This window comes from Nicotiana tomentosiformis, chromosome 11 (genome assembly GCF_000390325.3).
Source record: "Nicotiana tomentosiformis chromosome 11, ASM39032v3, whole genome shotgun sequence".
Taxonomy (NCBI): Eukaryota; Viridiplantae; Streptophyta; class Magnoliopsida; order Solanales; family Solanaceae; genus Nicotiana; species Nicotiana tomentosiformis.
In genome coordinates, this window is record NC_090822.1 from 77266122 (window position 1) to 77287077 (window position 20956).

The following is a 20956-nucleotide window of genomic DNA, read 5'->3' on the forward strand; positions in this document are numbered from 1 at the left end:
GGTGGTTTAAACTACAACTTGAGGTTTGTATTTTCTGCAGTTGTGGGAATTCGGTTACGTGTTGCCATCGTTCCTCTGAAATGTGTTGAGTGAAAGGGGTTCCAGATGATGAAGTTTTTATTCTATTGGTGGTTCGGGAGTTATGATGAAATTTTGTACTCTCGCGTAGCGACATGATAGGTGCAGTGAGAGGCATGGGAATTGGAAGTTAAGGATCAAGGTTGCGGCTTGGTGTTGATAAGAATGTCACAAGCTCGGACGGGTAGGGAAAATTTCAGATGTTTAGAAGAAGCTGGAATTATCTTAGTGTCGCCTGAGAACGGTGTCCTGGGTGAGAGACATCGTGTATTAATTTGCGAACTCTTGGTTGGCTTTACAGAATTAGTGTGGTTGGTGGTGTGGAGGTGCAGACTTTGCTACCTGGTGCGGAAGGTCATGGGAGCGTACCTCACGTGGAAATTTGTATAAGTGTGACATGTAAGTCACTTGATTGTTAAGGATTGAAACCAAGTATGAAGATTTTGGTGCTATCGCTAATGTGAGAGTTTATGCGTGAAAGGCGCTCTAGTCATTTGGTTGTGGACTAAGGGAGTTGGGTCAGATTGGACGGTTGTTCGTGTGTGTCAGGAATAGGGCCATCGTGGATCCTTAGAAGGTTGTTCACCCAGTATGGTACGATCAGAATCAGCTTGAGGTCTGTTAATGGGTCTAATGTTAATGTGTGCTCTACATCAGGTCGGATGTGTTCATTCAGCATAGCGTTGCTTATGGAGGATTCTTCGCGTGTTGGATGTTATTCTTGTCGCCAACTATTCTATGTGAAACGACTTGATTATTCACACATGTCTTGTGATCCCATGTAGTTTATGGAGTTATATGAGCAATATGGCTCTCAAGATGCAGGTCGTTATGGTACCTTAGTCGTGCTTGGCATTTTATAGCGCATATCGCTATCTGTCTCCTCAGGGTTGTGTTTATACACTTGGCGTGCTTGTGGTCGATATTGGGGCATTTCACGGGTATGAGAATTTTGGCTTGGTAGGTATTACCTTATATATTATTTTGTGTGGATCGGGTGGCACGCCGCCACAGGTATGATGTATGGGTCGGGTTGCACGCTGCAACGTTATCATGTGTGAATCGGGTTGCATGCCACAACAGTGAGATGTTGGGACGATCCCTTATACTTATTTTGTGTGCCTCGTTTCTTATCTCTAAGATAGGTTAATAGCATCTATTTGGCCATTTTATTTGTTATGCGTGCTGGGTAGTTCTTTGCCAGAGTTCATTTTTCCTTATGGATCACATTCGATTTTGTAGCTTGTTGGCGCATTGATGGCGTCATATGAGATTTTTGGAGGTGTTTGAGATGGCTTATTTCCCGAGAGTCTTATACTGGGTGAGACGAGGTTATTGGACCTGAGATAAGTGCAATCATATTTATATAAGGTATATTAGAGGGAAAATGGCACTATTTAGTTCGGAATGAGGCCAGAGTTTTGTTGAGCGGAGGACCTTGTGAGTTATTGATTTGAGGTGATTATGAGTTCATGTGCATCCCTTTCATCGTTGCAGTATTGTGAGGATTGAGACCGGGATTATATGTGTTATGAGGTATACTACGAGCATCGGGTCGATGAATTTGTAGTTGTAGTGCTTGGAGGAGGTTAGTATAGGTAAATGAATTATGCGGTGCATTGTGTGATGTCAGCATGGGTGCATTATCATGTATGGGTTCTGCGTGTGGAAATTGATACGGTGTTCGTATGTTAGAATCAGGTCTTGTATAGAAATTTGAAGGTTTGGAATTTGATTCTAAGGCTTGTTGGCTAAAATGAAAGGGTAAATCTTCAGTCTGGCTTTGGCTAATGTGCTCAACTGGGTTGTGGTGGCATGTTAGGTGCATAAGGTGTTGAACAGTGATTTTGGACAGCTCCAGAATAGTTCTTGGCACGTTTGAGGATGAACATATGTTTAAGTGGGGGAGAATGTAATGACCCAATTGGTCGTTTTGAGCTCTAGCGCGTCATTCGGCAGGTTTGAGGCCTTGGGTTTTTTCACTTCATGTATTATTACTTGTATGTGTGGTCGGAATTTAATTTTCGAAAATTTGGAACTGATTTGGAAAGAAAATTCTTAATTCGAACGCTTAAGTTGGAAGAGTTTACCTGGGTTTGACTTTTGAGTAAAGGACCTCAGAATTGGGATTTGAAGGTTCCAATAAGTACGTATGATGATTTCGGACTAGGGCGTATGTTCGGGTTGAGTATCGGGTGATCCAGGGGCATTTCAGCGCTTAATATGGAAAGTTGGCATTTTGAAGGTTTTAGAATTTCTTAAGTTTGATTTGAAATCGACTTTGGTGTTATTGATGTACGTTTGAGGTTCCGAGCCTTGGAATAGGTTGGTATCGTGATTTGTGACTTGTGCGTAAAGTTTGGCGTCATTCCGGAATATTTAAGTATGAATTAGACGCGTTCGTCGAAGTTTGAATATTTAAAAGTTTAAAGAAAGGTTTCGATCATCGATTCTTAGTTTTGATGTTGTTTGGTGTGATTTGAGGCCTCTAGCAGGTTCGTTTTATGTTTTGGGACTGGTTTGTGTAATTGGGCGGGGTCCCGATAGCCTCGGGTGTGTTTCAGAGGTGTTTGGGTTGTGTCACGCTCTTATTTGATGTTTCAGCGTCATTTTTTGGGAATAAAGGGAACTATATTGAGAAAAGGACTTTTTATTTATGATTGGATTGATCCATTAGATACGTATCATAATTACGGATCCATAGCAACAAGAATCGTCGAATTCCGATGGCGTATGAGAGTGTTATGCCTATTTCCGTGTCGGATAAAATTACTGGTTTCTGGTGCGAAGCTTTGTTCTTCGTGAATGCGAGGAATGATTATTGGGTTGACCGGTCCACGCAAAAAGTTGCTCTTCGCGAACACGAAGGTCTCCCGCGAAGGCGATGAAGAAAAATCATCTAGACAGTATTTTATACCGAGAATATTAGTATTTTGGGCATATCTTGAGATCTAGAGCTCCGTTTTAGGTGATTTTTGCGGCGTTGTTCTCGTCTCAATACGGGAGTAAATATCTGACCTTTATGTTGATGTTTATCCACGATCATTTTTGTTGGTCATTATTTTTATCCGTGTTTGGATTGTAGAAATTGGGATTTGAGCCCCAAAGTTGAGAAATGGTAAATAATTAATTTGAGGGTCGATTCATGGACGAAATTGGATGATTTTCTAGATATAGACCACACGAGTTATGGGTAATATTTATTTTCAATAATTTTCAAAATCCGTACACGTGGGCCGAGGGTTGACTTTATTGACTTTTCGAGCGGAGTTGGAAATTATTATAAATTGATCTATTATGAGTATTAGAGTATATTTTTATTGGTTTGCACATTGTTTGACTAGTTTTGGAGCGACAAACATCGGTTTGAGGTGTTAGAGTGGCGTTGGAACCGGTTATGGAACTTCAGAGCGAGGTAAGTCTTATGTTTAACCTTGAGAGGGGGAAACTACCCTCTAGGTGATGTAATTGTTATGTGCTACTAGTTGTGGGTACTACGTACGCATAAGGTGACGAGAGTCTGCACGTGGCAAAATCATGTTTATGTTCGGGTAGACTTAGGACTTTACCATATAATATTTGAATTATTTGAACTCATTCTGATAGCTTAATTAATTAAAATTATAATTGAACTTGATTTAGAAATTACATATATATTACGTCGAGCCTTATCACCTTGAGTAGTTGGCAAATTATTTGAGAATCGGTAAAGGTTATACTCACTTTGTGTTCATATACCGTATCGTAAGCACGTGACTCGTAATTCAAAAATTCCTTTCCTTTCCTGTGGAGCGGGTCGAACGACTCGGCAGGATCATGTACCACACTCTTAAGGGAGCGTGTTGTTTGCCTCAGCACTATAATAGATGCATCTATAGTTCATGTTGCTCGACCCTTGACAGTGTACACGTTATGATGGGATCGGGCCCCTCACCTCAGCAGTATCATATTCCTTTTGGGATTGGGCCGTACGACCACGACATAATCGTGTGTTATATCGCTAGTAGTCCGAATATTCATGAGATTTTTCCTTCCACTAATGCCTTGCATTTTATATGGTATTTCTTATTCATTTGAAATTGGCACTGGATATTATCCGAGCTGTTGAGATAGGATACGAGATTGAGAAGTTTATATCGTTAAAAGAAATTTTGAGAGGTTATCCTGGTTACTGTTTCATCCTACTATTACTATTGTGCTTCATATCTGTTTAGGATTTAGCATATTGCTTTATTGTTACTCGACCCCTCGTCATTACTTATCTAGGGTTAGGCTAGATACTTACTGGGTATGCGTTGATTTACGTACTCATGCTACACTTGTTGCACTTATTGTGCAGGTGTGTATATATATATATATATATATATATATATATATATATATATATATATATATATATATATATTTATTTATTTATTTATTTATTTTTGTCTAGTGGTTTTTTGGGCGCAAGGGCGCGACTGTTGCGGGGACTTTTCTGGTGAGTTGCATTCTATGTTATGTGGCATAAAGAGTCTCCATCAGAGCTATTTATATTCTTATTTATAACTTGTATTCCGGATATATGTTGTATTATTATTATTATACTCCTTAGTATATGTTCATGCACTTGTGACACCGGATTTTGGGGGTTCCTACTGGGTGTTCATTAATGTAGTTCACGTAATTATTATCATTTCACCTTGTAATTTATATTTTATACAAAAATTGAAAAATAAAATCACGGGTTTTCTACGAGTACAAGATTTTACTCTACTTATTTAATGGGATTCATGATTTCGAAAATAATAAAATGAGTAACTAAGTTGATTAATCACCGTAGGCTTGCCTGTCGGCGGCGTTAGGCGCCATCACGACCTACAGTAGATTTTGGGTCGTGATAATTAAAATTTTGGATTTGGTCTTCTAGCTCTAAGCTTTCTCTCTACTCCGATACCCTCTTCTGATCGGGCAACATCTTCTTATATAAGAAAATTACATGATGACTTCTTGATTTGGTGCTAGATTTTCATGGCAAATCTAGATTTTGAATTTGCAGAGATGAGAACTCGACTTCTCGATTTGTTGCTAAATTTCCATGGCAAATCTAGATTTTGAATTTGCAGAGATGAGAAATCTGTCATTCTAAATATAGATTTCGCCGATTTCATCATGGAAAATCGAGACTTGGTGCATTGTCACAATAGTAACGAATCATAGCTCGATCTTACGCTTATTTATTGTATTTTTCTTGAATATTTGTTTTTCTTTTTTCATGTTGCGCACAACAATTCTTCTATAATTATTCCTGTAAAATAAAGGTAAGAATATGGAGGAAACATGATAATTTATATGTTTTTATGAGATAAATTATGTGGTTAACATCTGGTAAAATGCACTTATCAAATTCTCCCATACTTAAACTTTTACTCGTCCTCAAGCAAAGAAAACAAATGAACATAGTAACTAAACACTTTAAGTGAAATCATGAGAAGTTTTTACAGAGAAGAATTGACTAAGACCAATCTATGAGTTCAAACAACTTTCAACTGTACTCATGTTCACTTATTGAGAACTAAAATCATAATATTTTTTAATTCCAAGTGTGCCTCGCAGAATGAAGAGAGATGCACATATATCACACAATATATAGATATAGGATCAAAGAAGGGCATAGATAAAAAATTAAATTCACTCACTCTCAACAAAGAATTACTTCAAGCTACTGAAAATTTCCAAATTTATGGAATTCTTCCAAAATGCTAACTTCCACAATAGGTGCCGAAACGCTCCCGGGGTATCCAAAACCCGATTCGAATATACGCCCAAGTCCGAAATCATCATACGAACCTGTTGGAACCTTCAAATCCCGATTCTGAGGCTGTTTACTCTAAAATCCAATCTTAGTCAATTCTTTCAACTTAAGGCTTTCGAAATGAGAATTTTCTTTCCAAATCAACTTCGAACTTCCCTAAATTAAATTCCGACCACACGTACACGTCATAATACCTGAAGTGAAACTACTCAAGGCCTCAAACCGCCGAACGACGTGCTGGAGCTCAAAATCACTGGTCGGGTCGTTACATTCTCTCCCACTTAAACATACGTTCGTCCTCGAACATTCTAAGAACTGCGTTGGAGTTGTCCGAAATTAATGATTAGCACCTCATGCACCTACTTGTGCTACCACAACTCAGTTGAGCACACTGGCTCGAGTAAATCTGAAGATTCCCCTTTTGTTTAGTGAAACTAGCCTTAGAGCTAAATTCCAACATCCGGAATCTTCTGCTAGGCTTGTTTCCAACATACGATGACCGTATCAATCACCACATGATGTACCAGAACATGACTGCGTACCTTTGCTGAATTCACACCATGCACCGCAATATTCACATGACCATAATAATATTCTCTGATCATAATACCCGACATTCCCCGAATCTGATGCTCACCATGCACCTCATGACATATATAAGTCTGGTTCCAATTCTTGCAATCCCGCCACGACGGAAGAAATGTGTAGAAATTCATAACCAACTGCCGAGTCAACAAATCATTGAGTCTCTCCTCTTGACTAGAATCATTACCCCATTATAACCAAATAATGGTATTTGCTCTTTACTATACTTCATATAATCCGATCGCACTGATCCCGGATCCAATAATCGCGTCTCACCCAGCATAAGTTGTTCAGGCAATAAGCCACCTCAGACGCTGCCAAAAAGTCTCATGTGATGCCACAATGTGACAATAAGCTACAAACTCGATGTGATACATGAGGAAAATGAACTCTGGAAAGAACTATTCAACCCACGTAACTAACTAGACAACCGAAAAGGTGTTACGAACCTTCCTCAGAAAATGGAAAACAAAACACACGAAAATAGACAAAGGGGATTGCACTCAACATCACACTGTTGCGGTGCGCAACTCGATCCAAACAACATGCATGTGGCGGCATGCCACCTGATCCACACATAAAATCTATATAAGGAGATACTTACTAAGCTAGAATGCTCATTATTACAAAATACCCGAATATCGGCCACAAGCACGCTAAGTGCATAATACCGTCCCTAGTGAGACAGACAGCGCCATATGCTACAAAACTCAAGCACAACTAAGGTGAGATATATGATCTAACTCTCGAGAGCCATCCTGCTCACATAACACTATCGCTACGTAGAACCTCAACACATATGAAATCATCAAGCCGTTTCACAACTCACACTGTACTATATAGTATTACATGAAATAGCCGACGATGAAATAACATCCAACGTCCGAATACTCCTCCATAAGGAGCGCTATGCTGAAATGAACACATCCGGCCTGACATAGAGCCCATATTCACATTTAAATCTATCCACAGACCTCAAGCCGATTCTGATCGCACCGTACTAGGCTAATAACCTTTCAAGGATCCATAATAGCCCTTTTCCCCATAACACACGCGAACAACAATCATAACTGGAACAAACTTCCACAGTCCATAACCAAATGAACCGAGCGCCCTCCAGGCATAAATTTTCAAATTAGCGATATTACCACAATCTTCATACTTGGTTTCAATTCTTCAATCAATCAAGTGACTACACGTCACACTTATACAATCTTCCCGTGGAATACACTCACATGACCTTCCGCACCAGGCAACAAGTCTGCACATCCATACCACCGACTGCACTAAAGCTGTAAAGCAAATCAAGAATCCACAAATCAACACACAAGGCCTCTAACACATGACATCAACCTTAGGTGACGCTAAAGACAATACCAGCTTACTCTAACCATCTGAATCTTTTCCCGCTCATCCGAGCTCCTTGACATTCTTGTCGACACCAACTGCAACCTTAATCCTTAAGTTTCAAATTTCATTCCGCTCACCGCACCTATCTTACCAATACACGAGAACCCAAAAATTTCATCATAACTCCTAAACCGCTAATAGGATACACTTTGTAGAATCTTTCACTTTACTCTTTTCAGGAAAATCATTTCAACACATGACTGAATTCTCATAACCGTACAACACACACATCCTCAAATAGTGGTCTAGCCACCATAACTCTTTCAGGACCTGCCCACACATAACAGGTCATAATACCTGAATGCATCCGAATACAATCAATTACGGCGACCGTCAAGCCTCGCGCAAGCCACCCCAAATCACATGCATAACTCAATGCGCTGAAGGAACTGATCATTGCCACCATCATGCCAATTCAACCATTGTTAGCCGACCCGTCTTTTCCCAATTTATTCTTAACTTGCCTTAGAAATAATAATAGCTCCATTCATTACATCACGAACCTAAATCCACACTCATCCTAAGTGACCCCATCTCACGAGATCACATTGTCCCCAAAACCCACAAACCATCTCACACCCTCCTTGTGCGTATATCCGCATCTTCAACTGGTACACCCATTCTGATATTTCCTTTACGATTCCGAAGTTATTTTCTCCCATTATTCCATTGCTACACCGCATACCGAAGATAATATAGAACACTCCAAGCCACTTTTATAATCCGTTGCAAAAGCTTGATATTCAACCATACTATGGACTCGAAATCCTTAGGCACCACACCTTAACTTTTGAATCCACTAGGACCGTTATTGAGAGTCACCCACTCTGACTTGGTCCCTAATATAATCAAACTCCGAGGCTCCACTAGCACATGAACACCCTATCACTGAAGCACCCAACTGAATCACCTTCCTTGCAAATCGCCTTTGTACTAAGCATAAATCACGAACCTTCCTAGAGCCTGAACATGAGTCAATAAGGCCAATTATAACACATATTCTTCAAATCCTTTGCTCGAATCACCATTGATGTTCTCTTTGCTTAATCGTAATAACCCACCAATACCGATAACCAGGAACATCATAAATAGATAACCATGTCATCCAATCGTAAGCGGCGGGTCTCTCCCACTTAGCTCAAAGACACCACCGCATAACTCTGAAACCCACTAAGTTTCATCCTTCCTCTCTGACCTGACCTCGCGTTATCGACCCGCCAAATTCCTCGAAATCTTTCAATGATGCTGCACCGAGCGCAATTACTACGAAACTAATAAACAATCTAGAGTCATGTTGTACCATTCTTCATATCAAGCAACTCTTTTCTGTTGTATTCAATCTCCCCCGATATAGCAGCCAATATTCCAAATTAAGCCCGTAGACCTAGTCACTATCGACCATGAATCCCAAATCACTCTAAACTTTTCTCAAGGAGTGTAGTCATCCTACCACCGAACCCATATGCTACCTTGCCACTCTCCCACTTTGGTCAAACTCACTCCTTTAAGTAATTACCCGACTCATGTTTCTCACACTTGGCCTTCTATAAGTTTATCCATTGCAAGACACTTCCCACATGTCCTTCCTCATTCTTCACTACCCAGTTGTTGCCTTAAACAAAATTCTATCTCTGTAGCACTTGAACCAATAGGTCGCTCCTAACTTTAAACCTTTCTGAAAATCATCTTTCTCGAGCCATCAATACCAGGAATGCAGATTTGATCCTGAACCTCTGCACGTTGCGACCTCTGACAGTCGCTTTCTCGGCACCATTTATAATACTCTGCCCTAAGGCGAATTGAAGGAAAACATAACACCGAAGGACTTAACACATTTTAACCAATCAAGGACGATGACGCCACATCACAGGTGAAGATTCCACCACGCTCGAAAATATCGAGTCCCGCTACTCCATCAACCCAAGTCTGAACATTTTTAGTTCGATTGCCTTTCCTCCATCGAAAGTAAAATACTGAATCTCTGTATCATGCACTGAGCAAACCTCCTTTCAAGTCATTCACTTCCCCGACACATAGGCAAGCATCCTACCATCACATCAATACTGTGCGATAACAACTCATGAGCATCATAGTAACCTGTGCATAGCCTCAAAGCTCTCATAACTACAACTACTGAGATGAAATGATAGAATATACTTCCACAAGGCGACGATAATAGTCCAAACAATTATGCATGGAGAAACATCTGCACCATATCTGTAGTACCATAACAATTCCTCAATTCCCGATTTATAACCAGCGTTTCACGTCGCATAAAATTGAATGGGAAAGAAATGAAGGCATAAGCCTCAAAGGAATCAAATCGCACGATGGGGAATCAAGAAGGGAAGTGCTCCTAACAACCCTATAGCCTCTCGAAGATAAGTACAGATGTCTCCGTACTGATCCGCAAGACTCTACTAGACTCACTCATGACTCGTGAGACCTAAGTGAACCTGGTTCTATGATACCATGTTGTCACGACCCAAAATCCATTAAAGGTCGTGATGGCGCCGAACACCGCTGTCAGGCAAGCCAAAAATAAATACTTAATTTGGTTCTCATTTTAGTATTTTGAAATCATGATTTTTCTTCCATTTAATAGTAAAAGATGGATTTAACAGAATAAATAATAATGTTTCTAACGATTTCAATACTGAATAACATGTAATCATCCCAAACCCCGATGTCACAAGTGTATGAGCGTCAACTAGGAAGATAAAATAAAATACAACACCTATCCACAATACAAATTAGACAGGAAAATACATAAGTAACTCTGAAGGGGACTATGCTGGCTGCGGATCGTAGATGGAAATGCAGTTCACTTAAGTCTCCGCATTAACCACATCTCTGCGCCCGCAAGGCTACTAGACATATATGCACTTGCACAAAAATATGCAGCAAGTGTAGTATGAGTACGTAAATCAACGTGTACCTAGTAAGTATCCAGTCTAACCTCGAAGAAGTAGTAACGAGGGGTCGACTTCGACACTTACTAGTGGTCAAATAATATCAGGTACAGTAAAGAAGTGAATAGATATGAAACCGAGTAAATATATGAAATAAACATGTATAAAATACGTGGCATAATTCCCCTCTTTACAATTTTACTCGAGCTCTCAACTAACAAGTTCCATCTATAACCGGAGCATATATAGAGATGGTGGATTTCATCAGAGGTGGTCATAATTTAAATCAGGGAAAAACCTCAGATACACCGGCTTCTTACCAATATTACGCATGATTCCATGAGGATAATATATAAAGGAAATGCCGAGGCGTACGACCCGATCCAACATAAAAGTAAATTGTGCACTACCGAGGGTCGAACGATGCGAACGATAGATGCATCTATTAACCTGCTGAGGCGAACGAGCCGCTCTCATGAGAGTGTGGTACATAAATCCTACCAAGGAGAACGACCCGATCCCATAAGAGTGGTAGAAGGAAATACCCTGCTCGCGAATCATACGTGCGACGCGGTCAAATATAAATTTAAGAAAATCTCCCCGCTCGCGGATCATACTTGCCACGCGATCAAATATAATTTTAACATTAAAATCCTATCTCTTTCTTGATTATTTTCAAAATAAGGGAAATTCAGCTTGTAGCCTTTTAAGGAAATTACCTCGCTTGCGAAACATACATGCGACGCGGTCACACATAGATTTCTTAAGTTATTATAGCATTCCTCAATCCTTTTCGAAATTATGAAGTTCAAATGAAACCTTTTAAATCTCAAGTTCTTCAATTTCAACTCCTTTCAAAATATTTAATAAGCAAACTCAATCTCGCTCCCTCTCGTGACAAACAATAAACACAAATCAATAACAATATCAACAAGGCATGATGTGAGCCTAAAACTACTCGGACATAGGCATAACTAGTAGCTACGTACGGACTCTCGTCACCTTGTGCGTACGTAGCCCCCACAAATAGAAGCACATAATAATTTAGTTCACCTATGGAGTTAATTCCCTCTTACAAAGTTAGAATAGAGACTTACCTTGCTCTGAAGTTTCATAACCGGCTCCCAAGCCATTCAATCAACTCAAATCGATGCCCAACGCTCCAAAACTAATCAACAAACAAGTAATTCCATAAATATATACTCTAATACTCATTATAATCCTATTTATAACAATTCCTAACTCCGCTCGAAAAGTTGATAAAAATCACCCTCGAGCCCACGTGCCCGGATTCCAAAATTTTTCGAAGATAAACTTTACCCATAACCTTATAAACTCAAATATATGACTTATGTCCAATCACATGCTCAAATTCGCGGTGAAAATAAAAAAATACCAAATTCTAGATTTTCTACCAAAACTCCACAATTTCTACTAATTTTCATGTCTAAATCCATATATAAAACCATGTATTTAACTTGCAATAGGTAGAAATTAACTTACCTCCAAGTTGTTAGGTGAATGTTCCTCTCAAGAAGTTCCAAAGATCGTCTAAGAATGAAGAAATAAGCAAAAATGCTCAAATCCCCGCTTTAAATACTCAATGCCCAGCAATAATTGCGCCCGCGACAAATCTTTCGTGCATGTGGTGTCCACGCCTGCGATTGATTTCTCGCACTTGCGGCTTCGCACATGCGGAAAAATTCTTCGCGCCTGCGGTGTCCGTGCCCGCGATGGATTTTTCGCACCTGCGACTTCGCACCCGCGACCCTTTTTGCGCAAGTGCGATCACATGAACTCGGAATTCCAAACGGACATCGATAACATTTAAATGCACTTCAACCCAAAAATTTGGAATTCTTCCAAAATGCTAACTTCCACAATAGGTGCCGAAACGCTTCCGGGGTATCCAAAATCCGATCCGAATATACTCTCAAGTCCGAAATTATTATACGAACCTGCTGGAACCTTCAAATCCCGATTCTGAGGCCGCTTACTTAAAATCTAGTCTTAGTCAATTCTTTCAACTTAAGGCTTTCAAAATGAGAATTTACTTTCCAAATCAATTCCGAACTTCCCGAAATTAAATTCCAACCACGCGTACAAGTCATAATACTTGAAGTGAAGCTACTCAAGGCCTCAAACCGCCGAACGACGTGCTGGAGCTCAAAACGACCGGTCGGGTCGTTACACACCTCCCCCAAAATCCTCATGTTTCGTGAAACCCCCCCTCCCCTCCCCCCCAATTTTTTTCAAGAATTTAATTATTCTTTTCAAAATTCACACAAAACCAAAGGAACTAATGTGTTACTTTACTTTTTCACGCACGAACAACGTTGAAATTTGAGCTCGATAACTAAAAAAAAAATATTTTGCTGTTGTTGAAAAAGAAAGTATCTTTTCTACAACATGAAAAGAAATTACTCATCATGTTGAATGAAAGAAGATAATTTTTTACATCATGAAAAGAAAATACTTAGTTTGATGAAATGGAAGGAAATATTTTTCTACATCATGAAAAAAAAGTATTCGTTTTGTTGAAATAAAAGACAATACTTTTTTTATATCATGAAAAGAAAATACTCAGTTTGATGAAATGAAAGAAAATACTTTTTCTACATCATGAAAAGAAAGTAATCATTTTGTTAAAATGAAAGAAAATACTTTTTCTACATCATGAAAAGAAAATACCAGTTTGATAAAATGAAAGAAAATATTTTTTTGCATCAGGAAAAGGAAATACTTAGTTTGTTGAAAGTAAAGAAAATACTTTTTCTATATTATGAAAAGAAAGTACTCATTTTGTTGAAATGAAAGAAATTTTTTTTTACACCAAGAAAAGAAAATACTTAGTTTGTTGAAATGAAAGAAAATATTTTTTCTACATCAAGAAAAGAAAATACTTAGTTTGTTGAAATGAAAGAAAATACTTTTTCTATATCATGAAAAAAAAAATACCCGTTTTGTTGAAATGAAAGAAAATAATTTTTCGTCATCACGAAAAAAAAGTATTCCTTTTGTTGAAATAAAAAAAAATACTTTTTCTATATCATGAAAAGAATATACTCATTTTGTTAAAATAAAAAAGTACTCTATTTACAACATGAAAAAAAGTATTTTTAATAATATTTCGATTTAGGGTGGATGGTGAGCGAAGTTGGGTATGGTGGGTGTAAGGGTTAGGGTGATTGGGCATGATTTGAGGGTGGGATCAATGAGGTGGGTGGAGAATGTTGAAAAAGAATTTTAAAAAATATATATTTCCCCTTTTGAAAAAATATTTCACTCCAATTAAAAAAAAATGAGTTCATATTTTTTAAAACATTTAAACTAACCAACCATAGAAAATTGGAATTGTTTTTTTTTTTGCTTTATATAGCTAACACACCCTAGATAAGGTAAAAAATCTTTTGCAAAAATAGAACGAAACAAATGGCCTAAAAACCCGACCCGATTTAGAGCGGGTTGACCCATCGCTCTTATAATATATGACGCAAATGATCCCTAATTGTTAGGGCAAGAGATTTCAGATATTCTCTTTTTGCTTTCCAGCGAAGATGTACAACGGAATCGGGCTACAAACGCCGCGAGGCTCCGGCACCAACGGCTACATCCAGACCAACAAGTTCTTCGTCAAGCCAAAGACGAACAAAGTCCTCGTAGACGGCGGCAAAGGTTTTGAGTCCGGCCAAGGAACTGCCGGAGTGACGAGGAAAGCGAACAAGGACATTCTCGAACACGACCGGAAACGGCAGATTCAGCTCAAACTTCTAGTCCTTGAGGATAAGCTTACCGATCAGGGATACACCGATGCTGAGATTGCGGAAAAGCTCGATGAAGCTCGACGTAATCTGGAGGCAACATCTGAAGATTCTGGTGGATCCACTGCTATTGGCTATGAAAGGTAACTTATTTTTTGATTTATAGTTATGCTTTTTGCATAATATACGCATTGGATCAATTATTGTTGAAGAATTAGTTACAGATTTATAGTTTTGACTGAGTTGATGTTGTTACTAGTCGTTTCTTAGAGAACTTTCCATGCATTATCTTTGGAACTAGCAGAATTGTTGGGAATGGAAATATGAGAAATTTTATTGTTCTTTCCATTAGAAGTGAAAGAAACGAAAGAAATTGGAAAGGGGAAAGAAATGTGGTTATTACAACTTTGTGTAATGCTTCTTTCTGAGTTCATATTGTTGTTTATTTTTAAAATGACGGTGGTGGTGTCCAGGTCATCATATGTGCATCTTGACTATTCCACAGGTACTTGCTACCTCAACCCACCAACAGTTAGGCATATGGGAAAAAATCACCTAGGATTTTTTGACTCCTGAGATTTGAACTTGAAACCTCATGGTCTCACCTCATAGACCAATGGGCCTACCCTGGGGTGTTGAGTTTACATTGTTTTGTTTTGTTTTTGACCTTTAAGAATATGTTATGGAATATGGTACAATTATGACAAGTTAATGATCTATATGAATTAGTAGACTTTTTAAGGAGATATAAATTGAAAATGATTTTTGTTTTCCTTTTGTCTGTATGAGAGGTCTAGATGAGGAGGTTTTAGATACATATATATATATGATTAGGTTGTGGTTTGATTCTTGCGTCCTTTGACATTCTCATTTCTTGAGCAGCTTCAAAAATCTTAAAGTAAATTTAGCTTAAGGTTCATTGGTGAATTTGTTTTGTGGTTCTACACTTCTATCTTTCTGGTTGAAAAGGTAGAAAAGTGCAATCATGTATAAGTTGTTCTGATGGGCCGTTTTATCACAACTATAGTTACTACAGTTTTTAACTTGTATGACTGTTGTCAGTCCGATTGTTATAACCTGGTCAGCAATTTGCCGTTTCAGCAGTTCAGAAGTTCAAGAATTGGTTTTGTTGGATATAAATGTTATTTAGCCCTCTAGTGATGTGTTTATATCATAATGTCTTTACCAATATTTTTTGACCTCCAAAAATTGATAGGAAATTTGGCTTGTTAGATAGAACAAAGCAAGGTTTTGGAGGTTACAAAGCAGGTTTCAGTATCCCAAAAGCTACTGGGATTTGGGCTGTTAGGGGTCCAAGTTTTGTTGACTTCTCCTTTCCTGCTTCGTATAAATGTTTTGCTAACGGGCCAATATATAGTTTGCAAGATTCTTTTTCAAAAAAATAAATAATACACACACACACACACACTGCATGGCTGATATGCAACAGCTAGTTTGTTCATTTTCAGGGTTTCGGAAACACAGACACACCAGATTGCTGCTTTGAAGGAAAGGCAGATGGAAACCTTAAAAGCTGCTCTCAAGATAGGGGCTGAACACGAGACCCAGAAGAAGCGGCATGAGGCTTTAGATTTAGATTCTGAAGAGAATGAAGATGGTGATAATAATGAGCTTGTTGATAGGAAGTGGCAGGGGAAGGACTTGAGAAAAGAGAAGGATGAGGGTAAGCGTAATAAGAAAACAGAGAAGAAAAAACGTGTGGATTCTTCTGACACTGACAGCGGTGATAGCCATGCCAAAAAGCCTAAGAAGAAGAACCATGAAAAAGCCCACTATTCTAGTTCTGATTTTGCTACTGCTGTTGATAATAAGTCAAAAAAGTTGTCTGCCAGGGAAAAAGAGGGTAGAAGGCGGCATCACAGTGATTCACTCTCTGATTCTTCCTCAGATTCTGATTCTTATCCAGAGTCTGATCAGGAGAAGAAACATGCAAAATCCCGTAGGAGACATTCTGAGGGTGAGTATAATGCTGGCCGTGATGCAAAAGCCAGTAAGTTTCAACAAGGTAGAAGACACGATTCTGATGAGGATGACTACAAAAATGATCGCGATGTCGATAACAAGATGATTCAGAAAGAGAGAAGGCAGGTTACTGAGAGTAAGTATGATGATGGCCGTGATGCTAAAATCAAGAAGTCACAAAGAGGCAGAAGACAAGATTCTGATGATGACGATGATGGTAGTGATCTTGATGTAAAAAGCAAGAAGATTCAGGAAGGGAGGAGACATGTTACTGCAGGTGAGTATGATGGTGGTCATGATTCTAAAAACAAGAAGTCTCGAAGAGGTAGAAGATACGATTCTGGTGATGATGATAGTAATGATCGTGATGTAAAAAGCAAGAAGATTAAGGAAGGAAGGAGACATGTTACTGAGGGTGAGCATGATGATGGTCGTGATGCTAAAAACAAGAAGTCTCAAAGAGGTAGAAGACATGATTCTGATGATGATAGTAACGATCGTGATGTAAAAAGCAAGAAGATTCAGAAAGGGGGAAGGTACGAGTCTGATGACAGCGAGTATGATGAAGGCTATGTTGCAAAAACAAATAAGACTCAAAAAAGTAAACGATGCAATTCTGACAAGGACGAAGGTGAAATCAGCAGTAGTGACTATTCTCGCATCACCAGTGGTTCAGATAGCGAGAGGAGTTATCGTGGACATAAGAGTGTAGATAGGACCAAGTCTGAGAAGTTCAATAGAAGTGGTCGTGGAGATGATTCTGGTGGTAGGTGGGAGAGTTCGGTTATGAAAGATAGGGAATTTCAGGAGGATGATTTGAAAAAGAAGGAAGGTGCACAAGCTTCTGATAAAGGATTGGACACGTTCAAGAAATTGGAGAAGTTATATCAATCGAGGGAAGATGTGATTGGTGGATCAAGTGCTAGTCAAGAGTTGTTGAGGGGTAAGAGAAAACTAGATAACGAAAACTTGGATGAACCCGGCGGGAAGTCAAGGAAGATAGATTCTAGAAAAGATGAAGAGCATGGAAGGCCTAATAGTGAAACTGACAATCAAAGTAGGTCATACAGGAGTATTAAGGACAGAAGTAAAGATCAACAAGCAAGAAGAACTGGGGGAGAATATGAAGGTGATGGTGGAGAGCGTGGCACTAAAATTCAGAGTCGGAATGAACTGCACCGTGAAAGTCGACGTGAAAATCGAGATTATGAAGTGCCTGGACGGGAGAGAAGAGAAAGTAGGGATGATGATCGCTGGGAAGTGAAGCAAAAAAGAGATGAAGAGGAAGATCGGTACAGGAAGCATGAGAAAGAACGGGATTCTCAGCGTGGAAGGCATGAACAAGAAGAGGAGGAACATAGAAGCAGAACACGTGATAGTTATAGAGGTCATGATTCTCACAAGAGGGCTAGACATGATGATTTACATTCTGGTGGAAAGAGAAGATGTGATGATGACAAGTATGCAGACAAGCGGACTAGACGGTGAAAGCTGCTTTAGATTGTTTCATGCTAGAATATCAAGAGGTGAGTTCAAACTTGAGATACACTTGCCTTTTTCTTTACTATTATATGCCAATCACAGGGAGATATCCCTTTTTAAAAATGAATTTAATAGAGAAACTCATAGTTAGAGTATGGTTTCTTTTATGAATAAGGTACTGCTTAATTTCCTTTCAAGTCTTTCTATTGACAAATATATACCCCATTAAACTTTGTACTATTTGGATATGGATAATATAATGTTGAAAGTGAAGACATAAGTGTTAATAAAAAAGGTGGAGATGTTAACAGTAGAACTTTACAGATTTAATTCCACAAACGGGTTCAGTATAATGGGATAAATCGCTTTCTGTTTACATCTGGGTTCTGGGTTTATTATATCTTATGGTTTACATCCCTCTTTGGTTTTTCCTCCAATAAATTTTAATTAGGTGTCCATGCTTTTCATGGAAAGTGGAGCTTTGATCGCACTAAGCTGCCATTGGCATTTGACTGTACCATTCTTCTGTTTCAAAATTACAATGTGAACCCAGGTAAGAAAGCTGCTTAAAATGTGCATGATTGATTGAGAAGGAAGGTTCCTCTTAATTTGATGAGTGTTTTGCTGCTATTTAGGGGTGTTCCTTATCGAGAGTTAGCTCTCTATAGTGGAATATAACTGCTGGTCAAGGGAATATTCACAAGGCATTGAGATGTAGAGAACCTGGTTTTAAAGCTGGCATATACATAAATTTGATCAATGGACTCCTTTGTTGTTATTTAACATAAAAAAGGGTAAAGAGGCTCTTGTTTTTTTGGGTCCAGATTCCCTACATTGACATAACAGTTGCTCGATGTATCCCCCTCTCATACTGCTGTACACCGTTGGACTCCAATTCCCTTCAGTTTGACACAATACATATGGAAATTAAAAATTTGTCCTCTGAAACATGCTCTTTCCAAACGCTATGCTTCAGAGAAAAGTTGTAAAAGTGTACCGTGGCGATACCCTTTAGAAGAATTACATAATGTGATTAGCTAACATTCTCACAATCTGTCTTTTTGTCAGTTTCAGCAGTTCAGTGGAGGAAGATTGCGGATGCCAAGCATAAAGAGGCAAAGCTTGGTTTAACTGTTTGGTATCAGAAGTGGAGATTTGAGTTTTCTGCTATATGTGGGGGGTTGGTTCTCGAAACACTTTTCAGTGTACCTAAACAGGATTGATGAATCGCTATCTTTATTGTGCTATCTTTATTGTTGACCGTCAAAATTGGTGTGCAAGAGTTAGCTTAATAAGTAACGTTTCCCCCTGTTACCATTCTTTTACTGTTGACCGTCAAAATTGGTGTGCAAGAGTTAGCTGTAATAAGTAATGATTCTTCTTCTGTTACCATTCTTTCAACTCTTTTGTGATTTCCTATTTGGGAATGCTACAGTGGCTTGTGAAGTAAGGTTCATAGGCTCATGTATAAATGCATCTTCTGGTGAATTTTGAATGCGCCTTCTCAAACATGTTGCTTCGAAAGTTCGAATGCCGTATTGACAGCTTAAAGCTCCGCCTTTTTCCGGGCTGAAAATGGCCAATCTATTCTGCTAAAGATGTCGAGGAATGGAAGATGTGGATATGCAGGTCTAGCAGTAGCTCTTCCATTTTTTCCGACTGAGTAATTGTGAAGATTTTATTGATGTGTGCTCTTTTATTAATTAGGGTGATTCTTTCCCATCGGTTTATCTCAATTCACTCTGAGCTGAATGAATATGTGCCCCGTAGCTGAATGAATTCGCTTCTTGGATTTGCTATACTGCATCCTTGCTGCATTCAAGTCATTCTGCTTGCAGCCAGAAGACATGAAGTCTGTCATCGAACATGATGCATATTTTTGTTAACATTGGCTATATTAGAAAAATACGAGAGGAGAAATGCATCAAACATGAAACCTGTTTATAAAATGGAACACTTGTTTGCGAGGACAATAACAGCTTGTTCGGATTGTTGTTTAGCCATTGTTTCATAATGTATCGTTTAGTATCTTATTATACTGTACGGTATAACTTTGTGAAAAGAAAGGCCACAACCTTCAGTTTAGATTTGACTGAATACAGTATAAAAGTAAATTCCTCAAAAAGGCTTCTCAGAAGTTGGAACAATGACCGGGAAAAAAAGAGAGATATTCAGCATGACAGAAAAACTATATTGCCAACATAAAGTCAGCAAAAGCCTTTGAAAAACAGCCTTGAAGTTCGAGGTCCTAAGGACCCGTTTGGCCATAGATTTTACCAAAATAAACTTGGGTTTTATTTGGCAAACACATGCTTGACCATAGATTTTGCCTACATTTTGGCCAAATCCCAAGTCCCAAATCCCAAATCCCAAAACCAGCTCAATATCACTATTAGTTTTTTTAAAAATTGCCCCAAACTTTTATATTTTATAAAAGAGCCCACCATTTATTATTTTGTAACGATGTTGCTTCATCTTCTCGGCCATCTAATAGTGTATCATGTAGCTCATTATAAAAATGATAATTTTGTATCAAATTTATTTATGTTCAAGACTATGGTTTGCGATAATATAATGAATGTTATTGATAATGGTAATGTTGGGTCAGGGCTGACTTTAACATGATGAGGGGTAAGGCATGTGCCTTAGGCTCCCAAATTTTGGGGGCCCCATTTTAAAAAAAAGAATAGGTTTATAGGTATTTAAAAAATAATATTTAGTACTTTTTAATACAAAATTAGAGTTTTTAATATAAAAGGAAATAGAGCTCTTTAGATATGTAAATAAAGTAATAATTTGACATATTTAAAAATGGATAGATGAATAATTTTCGCAACGTTTCAGTTTTACTCCTTCATTAGATAATGTATACAAAAATTCACTCTCCCTTTCTTAATATGTCTAAGTTAATCTTTCTTTTCTCCAATCTCTTTATATTTCAGAAACCCCTA

At 38.5% G+C, this 20956-nt stretch overlaps 1 protein-coding gene across 6 annotated transcripts; it reads left to right on the forward strand.

Annotated features, from left to right (window-relative positions):
• Nucleotides 1-14278: 14278 nt before the first annotated feature.
• Nucleotides 14279-19394, forward strand: LOC104111201 (uncharacterized). 6 transcript variants are annotated; one of them, XR_011412152.1, is made up of 5 exons: nucleotides 14279-14683; nucleotides 15995-18049; nucleotides 18457-18558; nucleotides 18641-18799; nucleotides 19080-19394. XR_011412152.1 is itself a non-coding variant. In XM_009620846.4 (3 exons), exons 1-2 carry the CDS (start codon nucleotides 14337-14339, stop codon nucleotides 18009-18011), a joined length of 2364 nt encoding a protein of 787 aa, XP_009619141.1. In that variant the 5' UTR covers nucleotides 14279-14336; the 3' UTR covers nucleotides 18012-18049; nucleotides 19074-19394. The 6 variants fall into 6 exon arrangements, 3 of the variants coding, with proteins under 3 accessions (XP_009619141.1, XP_070044574.1, XP_009619143.1); XR_689633.4 differs by lacking the exon at nucleotides 18641-18799 and having other exon boundaries at nucleotides 19074-19394; XR_011412153.1 differs by lacking the exon at nucleotides 18641-18799.
• Nucleotides 19395-20956: the final 1562 nt, after the last annotated feature.

What these genes read in the sequence shown, in the direction of transcription:
- LOC104111201 (XM_009620846.4), top strand. Translation starts at nt 14,337, where the DNA reads ATGTACAACGGAATCGGGCTACAAACGCCGCGAGGCTCCGGCACCAAC. An exon ending in ACTGCTATTGGCTATGAAAG is followed by an intron (nt 14,684 to 15,994) that starts GTAACTTATTTT and finishes TGCAACAGCTAG; the next exon opens with TTTGTTCATTTTCAGGGTTT.